General features: G+C 40.2%; 3 protein-coding genes across 4 annotated transcripts; 2 read left to right on the plus strand and 1 right to left on the minus strand.

Moving 5' to 3' along the window:
- Nucleotides 1–652: 652 nt before the first annotated feature.
- LOC139188068 (uncharacterized) lies at nt 653–3,492 on the minus strand. Its single transcript, XM_070805099.1, has 8 exons — nt 3,222–3,492; nt 2,793–2,881; nt 2,262–2,325; nt 1,700–1,777; nt 1,503–1,579; nt 1,332–1,398; nt 1,140–1,247; nt 653–1,060 (listed from the first exon to the last, which is right to left on the minus strand). Exons 1-8 carry the CDS (start codon nt 3,291–3,293, stop codon nt 1,031–1,033), a joined length of 585 nt encoding a protein of 194 aa, XP_070661200.1. The 5' UTR covers nt 3,294–3,492; the 3' UTR covers nt 653–1,030.
- Nucleotides 3,493–6,881: 3,389 nt separating this feature from the next.
- Nucleotides 6,882–15,049, plus strand: LOC139188070 (FIP1[V]-like protein). 2 transcript variants are annotated; one of them, XM_070805102.1, is made up of 10 exons: nt 6,882–7,857; nt 9,191–9,453; nt 9,703–9,829; nt 9,907–9,975; nt 10,102–10,242; nt 10,467–10,568; nt 10,664–10,950; nt 11,343–12,990; nt 13,702–14,368; nt 14,611–15,049. In XM_070805102.1, exons 1-9 carry the CDS (start codon nt 7,009–7,011, stop codon nt 14,344–14,346), a joined length of 4,131 nt encoding a protein of 1,376 aa, XP_070661203.1. In that variant the 5' UTR covers nt 6,882–7,008; the 3' UTR covers nt 14,347–14,368; nt 14,611–15,049. The 2 variants fall into 2 exon arrangements, with proteins under 2 accessions (XP_070661203.1, XP_070661205.1); XM_070805104.1 differs by having other exon boundaries at nt 14,649–15,049.
- Nucleotides 15,050–15,884: 835 nt separating this feature from the next.
- Nucleotides 15,885–24,447, plus strand: LOC103406696 (uncharacterized). The gene is made up of 9 exons (XM_029108495.2): nt 15,885–16,142; nt 17,229–17,312; nt 17,540–17,574; nt 17,688–17,799; nt 23,264–23,349; nt 23,574–23,685; nt 23,798–23,928; nt 24,005–24,053; nt 24,141–24,447. The coding sequence occupies exons 1-9, from the start codon at nt 15,942–15,944 to the stop codon at nt 24,216–24,218; spliced, it is 888 nt and encodes a 295-aa protein (XP_028964328.2). The 5' UTR covers nt 15,885–15,941; the 3' UTR covers nt 24,219–24,447.
- Nucleotides 24,448–24,659: the final 212 nt, after the last annotated feature.

Here is a 24,659-nt window from a genome sequence, read left to right on the forward strand (position 1 = left end):
TTTTCAAAAGTACATTGTGCTTATGAACAATGTTTCAGTTGATTTTCAGTTTTAGTATATATTAAAAAATTTCATATTGCCGGGAACATGGTCCGATATTACATTTTGGTGTTTCCGACAGTTTGGTTAAGGGTCTGCTCTTGTAGGAAGCTTGATTTTTTATCAAAAAATACTTAAAATGCTTTATGAATTATGAACAAATGTTTGAAAGTGTTTATAAAAAATATATAATGAGTACCTCATTAGAGAACGATTCTACAATCCATAAATGTTTTTAAGTTTCTCTACTATTATGTAGTAGAAAACGAATTTGACATAAAGAAACACTATATTTCACATCTTTCTCTCTAAACGAGATCTCAAATCCAGTAAAGGTTTCATTCCATTGTTGACAAACGTTTTTAAGGTTTTTAGCCCTTCCGGGATAACGATGGTATTGGTAATTGTTTCTCCTTTGCAATTAGGTAAATTTTAAAGAAAACTAACAAAAAATTCAAAAAAAACCTTAATTTTAATGAAAAATGACAAATAAGGTGCATTAAATAGTACCAGAAAAAGATAAAAGCGTAGTTTTTCGTTAAAAGTGAACAATACCGGAAGTTTTTCGTTAAAACTCCCTTTTTAAGTAAGGACCCGGCCACACGACATAACCAACTAACATAACCCAAATTTACAACGGAGTATGTCTCAAAGCCTCACGAGGGGATAAAATGAGGCTTCTTTTAAGCACAAGCCTGTCGTTCTTTCGAGTTTCTATAAACAACATAATCTTCAGTAATTAAGTGTTGTTCATTTTTCTACTTCTCTCCTTGTCAAGATAAAACCACACTTACCAAATTGTAGCTACTTTCAAATCATCATTGTGCCATAGCTTACACAGTGAATTAACCAATGTGTGAATCCGAATTCCCGCAAGTTTAGAGGTGCGAATTTCATTAGCTCGACAATCCATCTGTAAGTCCCCGCCTTCTTCGTTGGATTACAGAGAAGCGCTGGGAAAACTAACAATGAGATGACCGTGCCACGAACATCAACCTAACCTTGCTTCTCTTCGTAGTACCTTGCAGAGGAAAGAAAATCGACAAGATTATAATACCAAGACAAATGAAACATCATGGCGGAAAACAAAAGATAGTCACCTCTTCGGCAAATTTTATCAAGATGGTTGTTCGAGGTCGTTGCTGTCCCTCCACTGGTACAAAATGAGCTGTTACCACAGCTGGAAAACCAGCGCCGTCCAAAACACCCTTCATTGGGAAACGAAAGGCCAATCAGACAATAGAAGCACCGGATGTTTCAATTAACAAGCAAGAAAGTGTCGTCGCACTTACCCTTACAATTCCGGCAACAAATGCTCCACAATTAAAGGTTCCCATGTCTTTTGGAATCGAAATAAAACTACAATTCAAAAATGGTGTATTAGTTGGTCATCAACCAAACCTGACGGATCCAGCTAATTGAAACAGTAGTAGAAGTAAACTCATTAATGCAGAAACTGTTACCGGTTCACAAGGAGCTCCTTCTCACTAATCATGTACTCATCTTCATGTTCAGTGCCTTTCTCAAGGGAATCAGCTACCTAATTTTCAGGCACCGAGAAGCAGTTAACATAGTTCCTAATTTAAGTACATTGTGCTCTATTCAGCCATAAAGCCCTAAACATGCAAAACGATAAAGAAGCCAAAGCAAAAGCACTCACCTTTCCAAATAACACCTTCCAAACAGTGCTATGCACAAAAGACAGGATTCCCAACAACCGCGTCTCCCTTCTGTTTCCCTGTGGCATCAAAGAACCATTAATATAGCAGTAAGCATCCATGCAGTCTCACTCACTACAGCCGGAGATAGATACAAACCCATCAGCACGTATAACTTGTTATGAATTTGGACCATTAGGATAACATTTTATCAAAATTCCAATATAATGAGCACAGTGCATTGTTATGTGTAATTTCTTCTGCCTAGGGATTAGTTTATAACCACAACTAAAAACATATGTTGTATAAGTTCGGTTTGCAACTATGTTGTAACAATGTAGTTAACACTCAAAGAATCAATTGTTTACAAAGACTAAAACTACATATTCAGTAATCGTTAGCTCCTCACACTTGCCAACTTATAGATAGAGAATGTGTTATAAACCAAAGATACTGATATCTGTTTTTTACTTCTCACTTACTGCCAAATGAAGCAACGGTTTCTGAATATCGTGATTACAAAAATAATAGTTAGGGATATTCCTGCTCAACAACAAGTCATACCTTTTCCCGATGGCAAAGAAGCTCCAGAACTCGAGCCCCTACAGCATATCCTGCATCCTCCAGCCTGCTCCAGTTTACATAAAATATTATTGAAACTTTGGTTTCTAACACTCACATATTAGAATTTCAATATAAGTCAATGGAGAGCTGAAAGGAAAGAAATTGTATTTGCTAATAGAATTATTCTGCCACAACGCCTCAAGACCCTTTTTTTTGGTTCTAACTCGCTTCAATTTTCCAAACCACCTCTGATTTTGCTAGGTTGCAGAAGAAACTCACAATATCAAGCAAACAAACGATCCTAGGTGATAACGTTTTATCATTCACTTACCGCCTAAAGTTGCACACCAGCTAACCTAAGTGAGCTCACAAGTTCATTTTCGGACGAAAGAGTAAACTGTCCTTATAACATATCAAATAACCATTTCTATTCATATTGTACTACGATTTCACCTTTTCCTTAGGAAACAAATTTGAATGCGCATGATGAGCACTTAACAACGTAATCGAAATGGTAGTAATTTCAATCACCTTCGTTCTAACTCAGCTATGTTGTCAACCTGCGTCTGGTTGTACTGCACAAGCTCCGAAAACAAGAACGCAAACGCACTCAAACTGACCTGAAAAAAACATCAAATGCCAAAATCAGCAAAAAACCACAAACCCAAGTAAGTGAACAACCTGAATCAAATTGCCCATATCACAATTAACGCAGAATTCAACAAACGAAAACGATCCATGTGCTCAGAACTCGGATTCGAGGTCAATCGAGCATAAATTTGCAGCATAACAGTTCGAAATGCACGAAATTTAAAAACTTTATTAGAGATTGCAATTCTAATTCCCCCAAATCACAGAACCCAACACCCAGAAATCCAATAAAATGTTGCCATATGTTGAAGATTGAGGTAATCCGATCAAACATATAGCATAAACTAGAGAGAGAGAGAGAGAGAGGACCTCTTGTTTGCCCTTGCTGAGGGGCTTGTCGAGGACATTGGAGTACTGCTTGATCTTCCCTGCTCCAATCATTCTTCCCCAACTCTTTTTTTTTCCTCTGGATTTGAAGAAATTCGAAGAAGCAGAGTTGGTGGTGTTGTGGATCGGATTTTCGGAAGCACAACTTCTACAGAACACTCGCTACTCCTGTGTATTCTATCGACTCGCTCCTTTATTTGTGCCGGTCTCGACCGGCAGCTTTCAAGTATCCGAATAAATAATTTTCACGCACATTATTTTACTTTATTATACATCTCTTATGGTCATCGGATTGAATAAATTAAACGGAATCAATGATGTTTAAGAAGTTAATAAATATGTAAAAATAACTTTCTTGTTTTTAATTTTTTTGGAAAATTATATGATAAATATTCTTTCAAAAGCTCAAAACAAGTAACACTAAATTGCATCGATCCTACACCGTCCAGTGTCTAGGCCATTTTAGATCAATGATAACATGTCTACTTAGGGGGCGTTTGTTTGCCCTCACTAAACCTCGTTGGGCTAGACTGGCTTAATTGGGATTGCTAAGCCGTGTTTGGTGTGAAGAAGGACTACCGTTAATGAGACTAAGTCGGATTCGTCCCGACTAAGTCGGATTCGTCCCGACTAAGTCCTTCACTAGGTAGTCTTGGCGAGTCCCCCCGAAATGTATGGGATTGTTAGTCACGTCTCCAAATCTGCTTCCTTTTTACACTGCATCGTCTGTACGCTGCTTCGTCTCCGTTTACCCACCCCCAAAGCAGCTTCTCCCACTACCAAAATCTCAAAATCAAACCACCAAAATTCAAAAAAAAAATGCAAAACAATAACAACAATGGGAGAAGCTTATCAGCAAGCATTCTTCCTTTTTCCCAGAAAATTATAAGATGGCTATCTCGTTCTAGAATTGCAAATGGAGAAGCCGACGCATGTATCAGAGGGAGGAGAGAGATTCGAAAATTTTTGGGAGAAAAAGGGTGAGGAAGGTGGAGATGCCTAACGGCAGGAAGAGGGCGAAACGGATGAGGTTGTCTTGAAAGATCTACCGTGACCTTGTTTTGAAAGACTACGTTTTGCAAGAAATACAAGGAGGAAATGAGAGAATGGATGGAGTCGAAGAGAATGGTTGGAGTCAGAGGGAAGAGATGGGAGAAGGTTCCAGAGAGAGGTAGAGTGGGAAAAAGGAAAGAAAAGGGTTAAATTAATATTATTAGATAAAATAATAAAATATTATTAGATAAGTGTTAAATAATATAATATTATAGTTTGTTTATATTCTGCTTTTTAATCCGACACTGCACCAAACGCTTCACTAAGCTAGTCTATCTTAGTCTAGTCTAAGTCAGTCCAGCTTAATCCCTGAAGCTAGTCCAGTGCGAGACAGTCCAGTGCAACAAACTCACCCTTACAATCCTACATGAATATGAAGTAAGGAATATCGAAATTTAGGGATAAACAAAGTAAGGAAAAGAAATCAATTTGACTAGTCATCCCTAATTGATTTAATTCTTGATCTTCAAGTACAAAGTTATAAATTTTTAACCAAAAGTTCATATTTTGTAAGCATAAGAAACTCAAAAATAAAAACGACCTCAATTTTAATTGTTTAACGTAAAATTCAACTAGTTAGGTCGATATGTGAAGTTTTGAAAGAAAAAGGAAAGGGATTGCTTCTAAACCCATCACACCACCAAAAGATTTTCAAACCAACCCAAAAAAATGCCAAACAACAAAAGTACACTACACTTCCAAAAGTTCCACGACACAACACGTCTATTGTTTGACCTATCAACAACCGAAAGACATCCCAATTGGGCCATTCCCCATATTACTCAGTCAGTCCCATAACCCAACAAAATTATGATGTTCACATTTTATTCTTTAAACACTTTTGTTAATATTTAAATATTAATTTTCTTCAATTTATTCAATGATTTAAAATTAAAAAGGACATGTGAAAAATAAAAATAAATGTGAATAACATTATCTAACCAAAAAATTGAAAGAGAAAAAACAATCTCCAAACAATTTTTTTAAGACACTAATTTTCGCACATCTTTATTATGCTTATGCTCTCTCGTCTGAATCATTGTCATATTTTTTTTAAAAGAAAGTAAATCAAAAGAGGGTGACTATGAAGATGGGCTCGTTATTGTGGCTGGATTTGGATTCTCTCCGAGGCAACTAGTCGGGATCCTCCTGACCAGCGTTCGTGGACCGTTAGATAAAAATCCAACTGCTGCAATTATTATAACTTTTAGAGGCCCCCTGTTTATAGTCGTTTGATAAAAATCCAACGGTCCACGAACACTGGTCAGGAGGATCCCGACTAGTTGCCTCGGAGAGGATCCAAATCCATTGCGGCCAAGGTGCACAACAAGCTTGTCATCAACATCATTGATTTTTAAGAAAATTTCAAATATTTTATTTAAAATATATTCGATATTATCTATACTAAGAATGAGTTAAACCTTATAATGAGATGATTAGAATAATTTGATAATTTATGCACATTCGTTATACTCCCGCATCGTCCTTTTCCCGCACCTTCGTTATTCTCTCTCATCATCATTTTTCCTCACATTTCGTTACAATCTTTCACATATTGATCATGTCTTTATCGTCGTCGTCATCTTTTAAAAGTGGAAACAAAATATCCGAACAATTTTTCAAAATAGTAATTCCTGATATCTATATGTAAATCGAGGTGTATAAATAAACAAAGATATTCATGGTGATAACAAGAACGTACGAAAATCATTTATCTTATATATTAAAAATTTTAACAAAATTAAGAGATCGTGTGAAACCGTTTTTATTAAGGCTCTCCAAAATAAAATAGAGAACTTTAACGAAAAGTTCTCAGGAGTAAACTGCCGATTTACCTCCTGAACTATCACCCAACTTTCGATTTGCCCCCCGAACTTTTTAATTGGAAAATTAAGGACTTAAACTAATTTTTTTGGCCAATTTGCCCCCTGCTGTTAATTTTTCATTTATTGCATCCAAATTTATGTTAAATGGAAGCATATGCACAACATGTGTGGGTAGTTCGGTCACTTCATTCTTTAAAATAATTGAAAACCTTAGATTTCTAAAATATAAACTTATGCAAATATGTGTGATTATATAGCTTTTCTGTCTGAAGGTCTAGTGAAATGACGCTTTTGTCCACAAATGAGAGTTATGTGGTTTGCATATGATAAGAGTTAACATTAACTTGGATGAAATTTATGAAAAACTAACGGTAGGGGGGAAATCGGCCAAAAAAATTAGTTTAAGTCCTTAATTTTCTAATTAAAAAGTTCAGGGGGCAAATTGAAAGTTGGGTGATAGTTCAGGGGGCAAATCGGCAGTTTACTCAAGTTCTCAGTAATGTTTACTTTAACGAAAAATTATGTATTTACACTAAAAAGTCAATTCTGTTACTATTCACTATATCATTTATTTTATCCTTATCATTAAAACTCAAAATTTTCAAATAATTTTTATTAATTTTCCTAATAAAATAAATAATAACCCTTTGAGAATTGGAATTTAACAATTTTGGAATGCAAAACAAATTGGGAAATCAGACCCAAAAAAAACAAAAACAAAACAAAAAAACGAAAAAAATAGGAAAGCACATAAAATGCAATGCTTTGAGTTTTTAACACATTGGCCATTGCTTCACTCTTCTGGGCTCTGCGCGGACCTCAAAACCTTTTCCTCTCCCTCTCTCTCTCTCTAGAACACACTTTCTCCCTCTAAAGCTCCCTCCTTTCCGATGGAAGACGACGACGAATTCGGAGATCTCTACACCGACGTTCTTCGACCCTTTGAATCGTCCGAACCATCGTTATCATCTGCGCCGCAGCCCCACCAATCCTCCGCCGCGCCCCAATCTTTCAACCGTCCGATCGATCTCAACGTCCTCGACGAAGAGGACAAGATCCTTTTTGCAGCTCCGCACTCTAATCCTTCTGTTTCTCACCCGTCCAATTCCCAAACCCTAGCTCCCGCCGCCTCTGTTCCAACCAATTCCGCTAGAGATGCCGCTCCAGTTGGTGGGTCTAGGGTTTTGGAGGCTAAAGATGTCGAATTGCCGAAAGTCAATTCCGTGGATTTGAACATTGGTGGTAAAGATTTGGATTCGATGGACAAGGATGTGAATTTCGACATCGAGGAGGTTAACAATGGAGCTGATGCTATGGGTTTGGGTCCAGTGATTCCCGGGCTTTCGGATACCTTTCCGGTGAATGATTCCGCAGCGAATTTCGGAAACCCGGAAGTTACAAGAAGAGATGGTGAGAGAGGGGAAGATGACTGGGACAGCGACGATAGCGAGGACGATTTGCAGATAGTATTGAACGATAACAACCACGGGCCTATGGATATGGAGAGAGGTGGAATGGGCGGCGAAGATGACGATGACGATGACGGCCTCGTTATTGTGGCTGATAGTGAGCCGAACCAGCCAATGGACGACCAAGAGTGGGTGGAAGAGAGCGCACAGGCGGCGGAAGGTGAGAGGAAGGAGATGGCTGAAGCCGGGAAGACTGCTGGCGGCGTGGTTGTGCCCCCAAAAGTTGGGTATAGCAGTCATGGGTATCATCCATTTCATTCTCAGTTTAAGGTTAGTTTAGTTTTGTTAATATGTTGATTAAAGTAGGGAACTTTTTGTATTGGGGTCTTTGTAAAGTCCCCTTTTTTTATGATGAGAGATTAGAATTGTAACTTATGCTTTGTAATGATCTGTACAATGTGAATATATAGTTGATTTACCAGTGAAGTGAAAATTTATAATTTGAATATGTTTTCAGAATTCTGGTATTTACTTCTACTTGAAAAATTGAGGAAGTCTCTGCAGTTGAGAGTAACTACTCAAAACAGAACCAAATCTGTTCGATTTTCTCGGATTGTCTTTGTCGAAAGATTGAGTTTTAATTAGCTGGGTATTACCTTCTTGATGAATTAGCTGGGTATTATTTTCTACATAGGCTTAGCTGTGGGGGACAACTGCAGTGATACCCTCCTTTATAAATTAATTTTTCTTAGAAAAATCTTTAAACATGTTTACATATGTTCTTTTCGAGAAATATTGCTCCAAAAGGCAATTCATTGATGAACACTTTTTGTCTAACAAACCTTTGCAACTCCGATCCTCAGATTTCTTCACCATTATCAATCTTTAACTGTCACGTGCGGCCGCTTTAATGCTGATATGAAGAATTTAGGTTCCACATGGTGGATTCAGTAGCGTTGTCTCGCTGAGGCACGTTAACTACAGAGTGGCCTGTGGCTCATTTATTACTGAGCTTAACGATTGAGGCATTACATTGATAGTTAACTAGGGAGACATCATTAACGGGTTTCTGAATTTTCGTAAGAAAATTTACTGTGAAATTCTTGCAATTTATGAGGTTTGTTTTATACCCTAAGAAAGCTAGACGTAGTATGCCTTATTGCTCTCTAATGTCTGGCCTTTGCAATCTTGCTTCAGTAAACGGTGCAGTTATTAGGCTATTTTGCACGTTATATATATTCTACGAACGAGTACATAGTGAAACCTTCCCATACAAAAGCACCTATTGCTTGAAACTCTGGACGATGCTAGCAGTCTTGTACACTGCATATTGTTCAGACCACGTTTAGTGAATAGTATTTTTTTCTAGAGTTGTTCTTTGAATGCATTCTTAGTGAATCTTCGTACTTCTTTTATTCTAGATGCCTTAAGAGTCAATTGTAGTGAATCTTCCAACCTGGAAACTGCTGGCTTTACTGCTTTAATTTGTAGAACCCCAGCATGAATGCTTCCCATTCCTACTACTTTTTTCTTATAGACTAGCATATGTCATTTAGTGATTTTCTGTCTCATCTGCAACATAAGGAATAGTTTGCATGTTAGTAGTTTGTTAACGGTTTTAATGCTCTATTTCTATACCTTAAAATGGTTTCTTCTTATGCAGTATGTAAGACCTGGGGCTGTGCCAATGCCTGGACCACCTACATCTGGCCTTGGAGGAGTCCCACTCCCAGGTCAAGTTCGTCCACTTGTAAACTTGGGTCCTGGAGCTGGTCGAGGTAGAGGTGACTGGAGACCAACAGGAATGAAAAATGGCACTCCACTGCAGAAGAACTCTCATCCAGGCTTTGGTACACCTGGCTGGAGCAACAATATGGGTGGTCGCGGTTTCGGTGGTGGACTGGATTTCACACTTCCTTCACACAAGTAATCTTTTTCCTTTTTAAGTTATCAATATACATGGTGAACTGGCGTTGTTTTTTTACTTCTACGATAGTGCCATACTGTCGTGTTTCTTCATTATTTATGAGTTGCTAGGCAATGTAGTTTGCGTATGCTCTATAGCACTGACGTCAGGGTTCTATTAATTTAAGTGTCGTATTTAAGTGTAATCATTTGGTAACAGCCAAGTTGGTTTGTTTACTATTGTTTCCTGAATCTGCTTATGTATTTCAGGACCATATTTGATGTTGTCATTGATGGTTTTGAGGAAAAACCTTGGAAGTATCCTGGTGTTGATACATCGGACTTTTTCAATTTTGGCTTAAATGAAGATAGCTGGAAAGATTATTGCAAACAGCTGGTAAGAATAAACCTTAAAGCTTTTTTGTCTGTTGTAAGTTTGGGAAGACTAAGTGTACCTATGTTTTAAATTCGCAGGAACAGCTTCGCTTGGAGTCCACCATGCAAAGTAAGATTCGTGTTTATGAAAGTGGACGAGCAGAACAGGTAATGAAGTGATTCTGTACCTCTAGAAAGTTTATTGGCTTTTTCAGTTTTTAATATTTATTCTTGTCAACCATATATTGGTAAAAAGTGAAAGTTTACGTTTGCCTTTTACTTTCTTCATCACAGGAGTATGATCCAGATCTGCCCCCAGAGCTTGCAGCAGCAACTGGTATTCATGATTTTCCTGCTGAAAATGTAAATCCTGGGAAGTCGGATGTTGTCCAAAGTGATTTAGCAAAAGGATCTGCTCGTCTGCGTCCTCCTATAGTACGTAAAACTGTTTTTTTTATTATACCTATAAATGATATCTTGCCTTTTATTTCTTGTTTTACATCCTCTTGATCTGTGCTTCTTTTACAATTTCCATATTAATGCTAGCTCTTGTTGACCTGACAAAAGGATATGTTAGTTTCCAAACTCATTGGCTAAATAAATTGCAATAAAAGTAAAGTTGGTTTCCCAGCTCAGTAATTAATTTAATTTCTTGCCAGCCAACTGGAAGAGCAATTCAGGTGGAAGGTGGTTTTGGTGAGCGTCTCCCCTCGATTGATACCCGACCACCTCGAGTTCGTGATTCAGATGCAATCATTGAGGTACTAATCAAAGCCATGCTGATCCTATTGTTGGGTGTTCTTATTGTGTTTTTGGATATGCAATATAAGTTAACTTCTTGCTATTCTGTAAACAGATTGTCTTGCAGGACTCTTTAGATGATGATTCCTCTGCAGGAAATGGTATCCCAGACGGAGCTGAAAATGATCGCCCAAGAGAGGGTTTTGGTAGAGGTGAAGGAGACCTCCCACAGGTTGAGAGCGAGTATTTTGATGGCTCTCCCCAGGCTTATAACGATCAAAAGGTTGGAAGAAAAATGCCTTTCCATGATAACATACCAGAAGAAGGAAACTTACCCTCCCCTCCTGAAGTGGCAGTCCCATATACTGGTTCTGGGGGTGAGACTCCTAGTTATCAGGAAAGGTAATAAGATATTTTTTTGGTTTGTCATGTTGAACATTAGCACCCGTATAGAATTCTGCGATAGGATTATTTTTGAGAATAAGATGACCTTGCAACATACTGAATTACTGAATATTCTGGACCAGAGAATACCAATTCTGCCACCAACTATAAGAGCACCTATCACCTTTTATTGTAGTCACAAAATTAAAGTCTTTATAATCAATAGGACGTTCTCTCCGTTTGTAGTCAAATCTGGGACCCAAATAACAATATATTCTTGGAAATACATGGATGCACTACTTCATATTATAAGATTTTATGGGGTTGAGAGCCATACAACAAACTTGATTTTTAACAGCTTTCGAGTCCAACTCCATGAATGCCTTTTAACTCTGTCCTTATGGATACAGGAAAACACAACGAAGAGCATGTGACAGATCTCCTCATGTGACTCCTAGTCGAAATATAGGGGATAAGAAATGCCTTGAAAATCAGAAGGAAGAATCGATTGAAAGCATGGATGGTAAACATAGTCCAGGGATATCATCACCCGTCACAAATAGAGCTGCCCGGGAGTCAAGTGCTGATTATAGAGATAGTGACCAAGATGAGCCTGTTCTGGCTGATGGAAGCTCTGAAATGGGAAAGGAGGAAACATCTACTGTTGCTGAAAATGATGCCTTGCAAGATGGGGCTCCAAAGCATAAACGATTAGTTTCAAGAGTTGAACAGTCTGCTGACGAAGAACTTGATGATGGTGAGGACTCAAAAGCTGCAAAAAGTAGTGACAACAGCAAAGCAAGATCAGGAAGCAGCAGGGATTATCCGAAGTGGAGGGATGGGGTTGAAGAGGAAGTCATTCAAGGACGTTCAACACATATGGGGGGCATCAAGAGGCACCTTGATGAAAATGAAAAGGGGTTCCAGAGGAAAAACCGTGATGGTAGACAGGAACCAGATAGAAGTCACATGGTAGTTAAAGGGAGGGAGGGCTCTTATCCTTATAGGGACTGGGATCCTAGCTCTGCACATCAGTTGCAATTGAAAAATGATGGCCTTCATGGGCGAAAGGAGAGGGACAATCTTGATGTACCGTGGCAACGGAGAGAAAATGATCCTTGTAGCAGAAGGATCAGGCCTGAAGAAACAAGGAAGAGAGAACGTAGTGATGAAATGGGATCTAGGCACAGGAGTAAGGTTCGAGAAGGTGACAGGAACGACAAAGACGAACATCTGCAGTCAAGAAAACAAGTGGACAATGGTAGCTATAGGGTTTATCATGATAAGGATGTCGGTTCACGACCCAGGGAAAGGGAAGGTAGTTTGAAGGCCAGGTATGAACATGTGGAAGATTACCATGGCAAGAGAAGGAAAGATGAGGAATATATGAAGAGAGACCATATAGATAAAGAAGATTTTTTGCATGGGCACAGAGATAATAGCACTCGCAGAAAGCGTGAAAGGGATGAAATTCTGGATCAGCGTAAGAGAGATGAGCAACAAAGAGTAAGAGAAAATCTTGATGATCTGCACCCTGCTAGGCACAAAGATGATGGCTGGTCACATAGGGAGAGAGGTGACAGGCAAAGAGAGAAGGAGGAGTGGCATAGGGTCAAACAATCCCAGGAGGAAAATATACCCAAGCGTGAAAGAGATGAAGGACGAGTTGCTATAAGGGGTGGGCGTGGTGCAGAAGACAAAGCATGGGTAGGCCATACTAGGGCAAAGGATGAGAACAAGGGCGCTGATAAGGAGCACCAATATAAAGAGACTGCAAGGCACAGTGAACCATCTAAAAGGAGGGATAGGGTTGAGGAAGAAAGCTCACATCGTAGGGGACGTGAAGATGTTCATGGACGTGGAAATCAAATAAATAATGATGAGAAAAGATCCGGAAAGGAGAGATCAAGTACTCGTAATGAGCGTGCGGACAGCCAAAAGGTCCATGACAGAAAACATAAAGAAAATTCAAGGAAGAGTAAAGAATCTGAGATTGCTAATAACAGCACCACTTCCAAGAGACATCAAGAAGATCAAAGTGGTCATAATAAGGAGATGGTATGTTCTTGACATCAGTTCTCTTGGTCTGGTTTTTCCCTTTTAATTCCTGTATTGTTTATCTTCCCTTGAAAAATAATGTATATAGGGTGCAATGCAAGCTTGATTTTGAAGTTTTTGTCAAATCCCAATTCTTTTTCTTTGTTATACCTATAAAATTAAATAGATTTTTTATTCTGAGCATCTGCAAACTTTGACTTTCACTGGTTTGGTTCCTTTCTCTTTCATCTTTCTGGATTGTGGATTCATCTTTCCATTTCCTCTTTTCCTTGCAAGAGCTAAAATCAGAAGATTGTGTTCATATCTTCTTCTATTAGTGGCAGCTTCTGTGGGCGGTATTTTCACACGAATAATGGGTATTGGCACGGTCAGGAATGATCGCATATTCAATGATTTGGTACACTTTGCTGAGACCAGTAGTAATGTTTTATCTGTATTTGGGTTAGCCCCATGCTTTGAGGTTTGTGCTTCAATCAGTGTATGGTCGTCATCATATGGAGGAATATGGCTTACACGCATCATGCGGCATTCTGCAGTTAGATTAAAGCACTAACAAATAGCATGGCATTTGTAGTTATTAGTTGACAATTTATCTCTTAATCCTGGAATTTTGATGCAGAATTGTTCTTGTTATTCGTCATCACTTTTTTGTCCTTTGTACTTGACCCTAGCTGATTAATGTAGAATGTTTCCTCTCTTTTGCCCCTCTAGGGCTTGAAAGGCACCCGTGTGCAAGGAACTGGTGAGGAAATCCCACCGCAGCGTCACTCTTCCAAAAGGCATAAGGAAGATGTTTCCTCTGATGATGAACAACAGGATTTGAAAAGGGGGCGCTCCAAATTGGAGCGCTGGACAAGCCATAAGGAGAGGGATTTCAGTATCAACAGTAAATCATCTTTGAAGCTCAAAGAGCTTGATAGGATCAACAACCGAGGATCCTCAGATGCCAAGAAAGTTCCAGAGGAACTCAAAGAGCTTGATAGGATCAACAACAGAGGATCCGCAGATGCCAGTAAAGTTCGAGAGGAATCTTCCAAGCCAGTTGAGGCTGTTGATAATCAACATTCAATGGCCGAGGAGAAAGATGCCGGTGATCAGGAGGATATCAAGGATGCAGACACAAAACCATTGGAGGAGCGACACCTGGACACAGTCGAGAAGTTGAAGAAAAGAAGTGAGCGTTTCAAGCGTCCGATGCCAAGTGAAAAAGAGCCAGCGGCAATCAAAAAGGTGGAGAGTGATGTGCCGCCTTCCACCATTAGCGAGACTCAGACTCAGACTCAGACTCAGACTCCTGTGGAGTCAGAGATCAAACCAGAACGGCCAGCTAGGAAAAGAAGGTGGATCAGCAACTGAATCCGAAAATATGGAACTTAAGGTTAGCTGGCTGAATCTCTGTCGTTTGGGAGAAGTTATGCTGGGCCTAATTATAAAATTCAAACTTCCGGGCGGTGCAATCATTCAACTTGTTTTTGCAATCGTAGAATCCCATATACATCTGCTCTGCAGTAGTTACATAATTTTGTAACCATGCTCCATGCTGCCCCAGCATACTTATAATGTTTTCGTTTGTATATACTGGCGATTGTAACATTGAACTGGCCATTGATGGTGGCGCAGGATTGCTTTGAGCAACTATTTGTAATGTTGTTGCTCAGGTTTGATGTGGCATGCTTTGAGGGTCGTCTACCGGACCTGAAAATGCTGTTTATGGGATCTGTGTAGGAGCCGGGTGCCATCGGAAGCAATGCAAGAGTACTGGTGTAGCTTCACGGATGAAGATAACAAGATTGAAGAACCGATGAGCGAAAAGAGAAGGATTTCCACCATCGTTGGAGATGTTAGAACTTATATCTATATATACAGTAAATTGATTAGCGTATCTTGAATTCTTGATCGAGTTCTTATTTTTCACCCATTTTTACTTTTCTTTTTGGTTTAAAGATAAGAAAACTGGTGGTAATTTTGGAATGAGTGTTAGAAAGATCGGATTACTAGAAAGTTGAATGTAACAACACACAAATGGAATAGTTAACTGTTTTATTAGTTGTTCCATAAATCTCTTCATCTGTTCCAACTAACATATATATTGAAGATAACCGTAAGCGGGTTGCAGCTCAAGTAAATAAAATCATTTGCCTCTGCACCGAGATCTTGTGAATTTAGCTACTCTCGAAATTTTATTGTGACGACATTTCAAATTAATAATGGAGCGGAGAGTGGACTTTCATGTATTGCCTGCCCCTCAAGTACAAAAAACTTGAACAGAGTCAAGCTACAAAATTCCCCAAAGTATATTGACCCAACTTTACAACAACCAAAAAGTAAATTCCTTTGTGCTACCTAAATTTCTAATCTAATAAATTACGGGAATGAAATTTAAATTTGAGTACAAAGAAAGAACATGTTATTCTAAGAACATATTACTTTCACGAACTTAATTAAGTTCGTATCTTAAAAATAAAAAAATTTGGTCACAAAACATCACGAAAGGCATGTATTATACGATTTGATGCGGGCGTTGTACGATTTGATGGCAGGGTCCACCAAAGCATGATCCCCCGTTCAGATTGGAAATTCGAAAGCTTGAGGACGATGAATGATAATGATTAATACCAGACGTGCTCAATATTGGACCAGCAATCGACAAACTCAAACAGTAGCATCTGCACGGCAGTCAGCACCCTCATCACACAATATTTTACTCTGCGTGTACACGCGGAGTAGAAGTATCTGACACTCCTAAACACCGTAAAATTTTTTATGCTGCAATTTATATAGCATGCTCTTATTTTTATTTTTACGTACATTTTTTTATTTTTGTATGGTAAAAATGGGTGGGTGGAGTCACCAGATAGACAAGCTGAGAGATATCAGTGATAGATGCAGTGAGATTTTGTGCCTCTCTCTCTCTCTCTCTCTCTCTCTCTCTCTCTCTCTCTCTCTAAACAATGGAGAAAAAACCCACTTGGGTTCTTACACTGGTGACGCAGGTGAGTCTGTGCTTTTGTCTCTACCTTGCTTTTCAGCTGGGTCAGCCTTGGAGCTCTGTCCGCCATGGCAGAAGTGAGAGAAGGCCGCTGGATCTTTACTTCATCAGTGTCGGAGGAGGATTCCGGCCTCCCACCCGACAGACCCATCTTCTCAAGCAGGTCACTTTCTTACTTTGCTTATAGGAATTTCAACGCTCGTTGTTGGGAAATACGCATAAATCGAACTTGTTACGAGTCGCATATAAAAATCAAAACTTTTTCGATAAAGGAGCACTAAAATGTGTTTTATTGATGTCCCTTCACTGGAAAATTGTCATTTTTTATTGAAGATTTTGTAAAAAGTTCGTATATTATAATTCGATTTCATTGGTCACAATTTTTGGAGTATATTTTTATGAGTTGAGATCTTCTGCACCAATTTTTGCATGTGACCTCTCTGTGTCTTTGTTAATTGAACTAAACATAATTAATGTTAATTTGACAATAATTAAAATAATAAAAAATCAACCAAATCCTCAGCCAATTAACAAAGGCGCAGAGGAGTTACAGGCAAAAATGGGTGCAGAAGATCTGCTCTCTATTTTTATAATGCAAGGATCTTTTTCTAATTGTTAGAAAATATGAGGATATTTGGAAGGAAATGAAACTTCCTAGCTCAATAGCTTGGTGTAAAACCGAACTCAGTGGTGTTTTATGATTCATACAATTAACCCCACATAGTAGGATAACACTTTATTGTTGTTATTGAATAGTTTGGCTAAGTATTGATGTATGTGATTCAAAACTGTGTTTGTTCAGCAACCAAAAGTAGAAGAATGTTTAATCTGTTTCTGTGGGAGTAGATACTATGTTGTTTTTCGTTTTACAGTAAATACTATGTTATTGTTTGCTGAGGAATCTTGTTTTCACCTTTCTCTTTGGTCTAATGCCACTATCCATCTGTCAAATGCTAGAAGCACATCTACTTGTTCATGTGTAGGCAGTGGCTTACCGGTTCTAATTTTTCGTTTGCTATGTGCCGATGGGGTCCAAGATTTAAGGCTTTCGGTAGAAATGAGTTGTCGGGTTTGGTTATTAGTATTAACCTTTTGTTTTGTGTTTCTTTAAGCGCAAAGAATAGGGGACTGATGGTGAAAAGAATTTAAGGCTTTCGGTAGAAATGAGTTGTCGGGTTTGATTCTTAGTATTAACCTTTGGTTTTGGTTTTGGTTTTGTGTTTAATTGTGGTTCTTCCTGTTGGTGAAGATGGAGAAGGTGGCAAAGAAGTACAAGGCAGAGTTTGTGGTGGACGTTAGCGATCTTGGGGAAGATGATCCGCTCATGCAGAATGTAAGGTTGTTTTTCTCTTCACATGACTTCTGTTCTGCAAAGCCTTTTTTCGGAATTATTGAAGTGTGAAACTGTTAACGTGAATGACAGATCTCGTAGGAAACTGTTACACGAATGGATAAAGTTGATAGATTGACATCGTGTAGCGATTGATAAAATGGGTAAGAATTTGTTCCTTTCTTCGGCTTTAACTGTTGCTAACAATGCTGGATATATTCGCTTTACAGGGCACCCTCCATTTCTCGACACTGAAAGTTCCCTGGTATGCTGTCCTCTAGGCAATACTTTTACGTAATGCTGCTATTACTACATCTCAAATTCAGCTGTGCTGTTTGCACCATTGTTTTCAGTTTTCTGGTTAAATTGCACTTGCAGGTACACAACCAGAGTTTCGGAAGGAAAAGGAGGAGGTTACTTCCAGAAGAAGATTAAGTTACCTTACGAGAAAACCTTGGATGTCATTGTGGTGGATACTGGATTATTTCAGGTATGTTCTAATTTGTTTTTCGATTTGATCTATGCGATCATGTTTCACTTTTAGCTTTCGATTGTTTGCCTGCCTAATAACTCACTAGGTCCTTTGATGTTGAATTTTTTTAACGTGAAGAATTTGACCACGGGTTTCGGACAACCAATTCGGGTTCATGCCAGGGCGCTCAACCATGGAGGCAATCTATCTCTTACGAAGATTGATGGAAAGATATAGAGATGGGAAAAAGGATTTACACATGGTCTTTATAGATTTGGAAAAAGCGTATGATAGGGTCCCAAGAGACATTCTTTGGAGGATTTTAGAGAAGAAAGGAGTACGAGTAGCATATATCCAAGCTATAAAGGATATGTATGAAGGAGCAAAGACTGCCGTAAGAACTCATGAAGGACAAACCGAAAGCTTTCCCATAACTGTAGGATTACATCAAGGCTCATCCTTAAGTCCTTACCTTTTTGCGTTGGTAATGGATGAGTTAACAGGACATATTCAAGATGATATTCCTTGGTGTATGCTTTTCGCAGACGATATAGTGTTGATAGATGAAACTCAGGAAGGGGTAAATGCAAAGCTTAACCTTTGGAGAGAAGTGTTGGAATCTAAAGGTCTTCGCCTAAGCCGATCAAAGACAGAATATATGGAGTGCAAGTTCAGTGCAAATGGAGGCCAAAACGAGTTAGGGGTGAGGATCGGAGATCAAGAAATACCAAAGAGCGACCGTTTTCGTTACCTAGGATCTATCTTGCAAAAGAACGGAGAATTAGATGGAGATCTCAACCATAGAATACAAGCTGGATGGATGAAGTGGAAGAGTGCATCCGGCGTGTTGTGTGACCGCCGTATGCCACTGAAGCTCAAGGGAAAATTTTATAGGACGGCAATAAGGCCGGCGATGCTGTATGGCACAGAATGTTGGGCGGTGAAACATCAACACGTATACAAAATGGGTGTAGCGGAGATGAGGATGCTTCGTTGGATGTGTGGGCACACGAGAAAGGATAAGATTAGGAATGAGGATATCCGGGGTAAAGTAGGAGTAGCCGAAATTGAAGGAAAGATGAGAGAAAATCGGTTACGATGGTTTGGACATGTGCAAAGAAGGCCTACTGACGCTCCGATTAGAAGATGCGACTATGGGACAGAGGTTCAGGGCCGAAGGGGTAGAGGAAGACCTAGGAAAACTTTGGAAGAGACTCTAAGAAAAGACTTAGAGTACTTGGATCTAACGAAGGACATGACACAGGATCGAGCACAATGGCGTTCTAAGATTCATATAGCCGATCCCACTCAGTGACTTGGATTTTCCAAGTCTCCAACCAAGAAGTTTTCCTCACTCGGGAAATTAAGGGAACACTACCCCAACCTACATGCTCCACTCAGAAAGCTTCAACATACAAGCTTCAACAAAAGAAAATTCAAAGAACTTAGCGAAGAAGGCTTTGGTGTATTTAACACAATACGTTGAAATGAAGGAAAGCTTATTTATTGATATCCCCGATAAGCTACAAATATGTACATATACATGAGTCAAAATAAACACACAAGAGGGAGCCTTCACAAAGGTTGCTTAGGAGAAGTCTCAGCAGTCGGTAGAGCCCCAGAAAGAGAAGGCACCGGAGGGGGATCATTTGGAGCCTCAGTACTGGACAGAACCCTAGAAGGAGGAGGCATCAGAGGGTGATCATTTGGAGCTTCATTACGCGGTACAGCCCCAGAAGACGAAGGCAATAAATGCCTTTGGAACAAACCCACAAATCTCTGATGATCAAGTAAAACCTGACCATCAGTTTCCTTCATCTGGTCAAGCTTCCTCTTCATGTTTGTAGCATAGTCATGTGCGAGCCGGTGCAACTGTTTATTCTCATGCTTGAGCCCTCTAATCTCCTGTTTGAGACTCATCACTTCAGCCGCCAATGATTCAACTTGGCGGGTTCGAGCAAATAGGCGTTGGGCCATATTAGACACAGAACCTGCACACTGAACACTGAGAGCCAGCGAATCCTTAACAGCTAACTCATCAGACCGTTTGGAAAGTAGTCTGTTATCTTTGGGAGTGAGAAGGTTCCTGGCCACCACCGCAGCGGTCATATCATTCTTCATCACGGAATCCCCAACGGTAAGAGGACCAGTTGGGGAGACGAAGGATGGGCGCCATATGTTGTCTGGAGAAGGCGGGGCTGCCTCTTCAACAAGGTTCAAGTCAAAACGACGGTCGGAGGGGCCAGACATTTTCAAAGGTGTTGAAGAGAGAAGAGGTCGGACAAATCAAGATCTTAGAAGTGCAAGAATGAAGCTTCTACTGGTGGAGATTCAAGTGTGCTTTGGAACTTAATGCCAGCCTCTATAAAAATCTGCACTCGACGGAGCTTCAGAAATTAAAGAGGCGCCTGCTCAGAAATCGAAGAGGCGTTTGCTTTCTCAAAAGTTGGGCTGCTTAGAGATCACGAGGGTTGATCTCAGAAATCGAAGAGCCGTTTGCTTTCTCAAAAGTTGGGCTGCTCAAAGACCACGAAGGCCGATCTCAGAAATCGAAGAGGCGCTCGCTTTCTCAAAAGCTGGGCTCCCTAGAGACCACGAGGGCCGATCTCAGAAATCGAAGAGGCACCTACTTTTCCAGCCTTGTCAGCACCTGTCACACGCACACTCAGCTTTGCGGAAATTATGGGCATTCTGTCAAAGACTTCTGGGGAAGTAGAAAACACATGAATCTTACTGTTCAATCACCCACTTCCCACACGCAACAATAGCTCATGGGTACCACAGATAACTTTGCCAAAGTTCTCTGCCAAAGTTGAGCACGTGAAGCTTGCAGCTCCCACTACATCGCTCTGACCAAGAAGGGTAAAAGAATAGCAAAGAAACAGCACTAACAAAGTTTAGACCCATAAATTTTGAAGGTCTAGCTACCATATTATTACCCACAAGGGTAAAGGAACAGTACCACTGCTGGATAATTGGAAAGTCCATGTATGTCAACCTCTGTGCTTCGTGGCAAGGTAGACTAGCAAACATGCCCAACCTTTACTCACATTCGAGAAAACACTCCCAATAAGATTGCTTGCTCCAAAATCGAAGAGGCACCGTCCTCCGAATCTAAAGAGCCAGACTCCCAACATGACTACTTTCTCAAAATCGAAGAGAGGGTAAAGGAACAGTACCATTGCTGGATAATTGGAAAGTCCCTGTGTGTCAACCTTTGTGCTTCGTGGCAAGGTAGACTAGCAAACATGTCCAACCTTTACTCACATTCGAGACAACACTCCCAACAAGATTGCTTGCTCCAAAATCGAAGAGGCACCGCCTTCCGAATCTCGAGAGCCAGACTCCCAACATGATTACTTCCTCAAAAATCGAAGAGACACTGCTCTCCGAATCTCGAGAGTCAGACCCCCAGCATGATTGCTTTCTCAAAAATCGAAGAGGCATCGTTCTCCGAATCTCGAGAGCCAGATACCACAGACCACTTTTTCAAAGTGCTCTGACAGAGTTAAAACATGTGAAACTGGCAGCTCCCACTACCGTGCTATGACCAAGCAGGGTAAAGGAATAGCATTACTACTTGTTGTTAGGGAGACTCCTATATATGTCGACCTCCATCCCCAACGGACAGGCAGACCTGCAAAAATGCTCAACCCTTCATCATATCTGAGAGGGCACTCCCAACAAAGCCTTTCGAAATATTCAGCTTTCTTTCCCCCCGATAATACCTCTGCAAACAAGCTATACTAGAGCAAGAATATCTCATATCATCAGGGTTAAAAGCAAGAGTATCCCATATCATGCTTTTTCCCTGTTTTTTCTTTTGGCCTTGTTTTTACCTGCAAGACAAGGAGAAAGAGAGCAATCAGTCAGCACTTGGAATCAAGCTTCCAGCCAGGAACTGACTGCCTGGAACCCCTTACCTGATTACTTACCTGGCATTGCTCTCGAGTACTCATCTTCATCATCTTATGTTTCCAGGGAAGATTTCGCATCTGCTTGAGGAACAGATAGGGCAAGTGCGAAGGATACAAGGAAGCATGTGGAGACAAGCGTAACAGCACACGTGCCGATACATCCATTACTCTGTCAAAAGCAAAAGTATCCCATATCAGCAGGGTGGAACGTACTCTAGATTTGATGGACTTGTTTTGACCCTCAAATTCTTCAGTCGGCCTTATACTCTGGAGGAAACCAGAAAACCCTCCAGCTCAGTTCAAGAATAAGCCTGTGGAAAGTTACTTCTTCAAAAGCAAAAGTATCTCATATCATCTCTTCTCATTTTTCTTCTCTTTATCCTTCATGCTGCTGCAAGATGGGGAGAAGGTGAACAATCAGTCGGAGCTCTGATTGCTTACCTTGTCTGTCACCTCTTTCAGCATACCCCCTAGCTCGGCGACTTGGGGGACTCCTACTACATGGTTTGTATCGCGCTTGACCAAGCCTGAAACTACAAGTAAGCTTCAAGTGAAATTGATACATTACCTTGTGCATCTCCACCAGTTAAAGATACCACCCCTGGATGGAGGAAGAGTACTTCCAGAGAAGATGCCACATCTACCTATGAGACAGATAAGGCAAGTCAAGACGACACCACACTCCGATACTTAGAAGTTTCGTGATTACGAGATCATTCTCCCACAATATTTCCTAATGTCATTTGTACTAAATCATTCACTCGTACTCACTAAAGGAGAGCTTGAACCTATGTACTTGTGTAAACCCTTCACAATTAATGAGAACTCTTCTATTCCGTGGACGTAGCCAATCTGGGTGAACCACGTACATCTTGTGTTTGCTTTCCTATCTCTATCCATTTATATACTTATCCACACTAATGACCGGAGCAATCTAGCGAAGATCACAAAAAGCGACCGTTTTCGTTACCTAGGATCTATCTTGCAAGAGAACGGAGAATTAGATGGAGATCTCAACCATAGAATACGAGCTGGATGGAAAGAGTGCATCCGGCGTGTTGTGTGACCGTCGTAGGCCACTGAAGCTCAAGGGAAAATTTTATAGGACGGCAATAAGGCCAGCGATGTTGTATGGCAGAGAATGTTGGGTGGTGAAGCATCAACACGTACACAAAATGGGTGTAGCGGAGATGAGGATGCTTCGTGGGATGTGTGGGCACACGAGAAAGGATAAGATTGGGAATGAGGATATCCGAGGTAAAGTAGGAGTAGCCGAAATTGTAGGAAAGATGAGAGAAAATCGGCTCTGGTGATCTGGACATGTGCAAAGAAGGCCGACTGACGCTCCGGTTCGAAGATGTGACTACGGGACAGAGGTTCAGGGCCGAAGGGGTAGAGGAAGACCTAGGAAAACTTTGGAAGAGACTCTAAGAAAAGACTTAGAGTACTTGGATCTAACGGAGGGCATGACACAAAACCGAGCGCAATGGCGTTCTAGGATTCATATAGCCGACCCCACTTAGTGGGAAAAGGCTTTGTTGTTGTTGTTGTTGTTGTTGTTGAAGAATTTGACCACGGGATCATTAAGCGAAGTTGGAAACGATCAGTTACGTTGGCTGAGAAGGACACTAGAGTCAACCAGTAGTAACTGGTAAACTTAATTAGTTGTATGGCCCTGCTATTTGTGATTAACATCTTCTGATCTTTAGTTTCTGTTTCTTACGTGCTAGCGATGTTGTAGAAACACAACGAAGCTTGAAGAAATTGTGAATGTTCATGAGTTGTATCGTTTATGTTTAGAAGTTACTGCTACACTGGCAATGTAGCTCTAGAATTTTAATCTTCCAATTGCTAACTCAGTGTATTTCCATATAGGCGCGTAGTCGTTGGATTCCATCCACTGGCTATTTGTGAAGATGGTGAGGAGAGAATGGAAGAAACGCAAGTTTTCGAGTCTCTACGAAGTACTATGACGAAATTTGAAGTGGTAGGAACTAAGAGTTCTATGTATTCACTGATACCTTGTTTCCGCACCAGTTCCAAGTAAATGCAAAATCCGTCTCCTAAGTCCTCACCCGTTCATGTCTTATATTCTCCAGAACGCATACTTAAGCGGGCAGGGTTGCGCTAACAGCCCCCGATCAAGTAGTCTGAGCTACATCAGGAACCCGGGCAAGATGGCAGCAGGTGCTCATCTTGCTTCCGTACATGAAACATCAGCATCTAGAAGGTGAGTCTCTTGGCTGATGCACAATGTACCCCCATACACACAACCCTTTATTGACTCCTTTTGCCCGGTTGTGCAGAAAATTGGAAGACGGGTTTTTTCTTCATAGAGTGAGCTCATTAGAGATTGTGAGCATTCATCTCTTATGCTGTTAATCCTTGGCAATTTGTCCGTCGAGTTTGACATATTCATTCTTCCTTTGTTTCGGGTTGCAGGAAACCTACTTCGTTACATCAGCTGGAGAAGTTGTGCATAGATCTGTACTCCATCAGAGAGGAAAGGAGATCATGTAAATTGGATTGCATCACTCACTGTTGCTCCACTTCTTTTCAATCCTTCGTGTAAAACCAAAGGGCAAAATTTTGAGTCCCACCCACACCCAAGAGAAAGGGAAGTTTTTTCAATGTGCTTTGAACTTAGTATCCAACTAGAAATTTATACCCGTGCGTTGCTGCGGGATTGAAAATTGTATGAAAACTTATGAAACTTCATTCTTTCAATAACCAATGTTTGAGTCATAAATTGAGGGTTACAAATGCCAAAGTAAGCTGCGATCCTTAATTAATAAAAATATAGTAGCTCTTGGTAGCTATTGTTACCCTTTTGCAGCTCTTGATATGTAATACAAAGTGGGTTGTATTAGTTCAAATTAGATGGCCACAACCCGCAAAGATACAGTAGCTCTAGGCAGCTATTGTTACCTCTTTGCAGCAGCCTCCTTCTGTAGTACTCTC

This window comes from Malus domestica, chromosome 02, assembly GCF_042453785.1.
Source record: "Malus domestica chromosome 02, GDT2T_hap1".
Lineage (NCBI taxonomy): Eukaryota > Viridiplantae > Streptophyta > Magnoliopsida > Rosales > Rosaceae > Malus > Malus domestica.

Excerpts from the sequence above, each read along its gene's own strand:
- LOC139188068 (XM_070805099.1), bottom strand. The coding sequence starts at position 3,293 with ATGATTGGAGCAGGGAAGATCAAGCAGTACTCCAATGTCCTCGACAAG. Across the intron at positions 2,882-3,221 it reads TCAGCAAGGGCAAACAAGAG|GTCAGTTTGAGTGCGTTTGC; the intron begins GTCCTCTCTCTC and ends TGTTTTTTTCAG. Across the intron at positions 1,061-1,139 it reads TGATAAAATTTGCCGAAGAG|GTACTACGAAGAGAAGCAAG; the intron begins GTGACTATCTTT and ends TTCCTCTGCAAG.
- LOC139188070 (XM_070805102.1), top strand. The coding sequence starts at position 7,009 with ATGGAAGACGACGACGAATTCGGAGATCTCTACACCGACGTTCTTCGA. Across the intron at positions 7,858-9,190 it reads CATTTCATTCTCAGTTTAAG|TATGTAAGACCTGGGGCTGT; the intron begins GTTAGTTTAGTT and ends CTTCTTATGCAG. Across the intron at positions 10,951-11,342 it reads ACTCCTAGTTATCAGGAAAG|GAAAACACAACGAAGAGCAT; the intron begins GTAATAAGATAT and ends TTATGGATACAG.
- LOC103406696 (XM_029108495.2), top strand. The coding sequence starts at position 15,942 with ATGGAGAAAAAACCCACTTGGGTTCTTACACTGGTGACGCAGGTGAGT. Across the intron at positions 17,575-17,687 it reads TCGACACTGAAAGTTCCCTG|GTACACAACCAGAGTTTCGG; the intron begins GTATGCTGTCCT and ends TTGCACTTGCAG. Across the intron at positions 24,054-24,140 it reads GAGTGAGCTCATTAGAGATT|GAAACCTACTTCGTTACATC; the intron begins GTGAGCATTCAT and ends TTCGGGTTGCAG.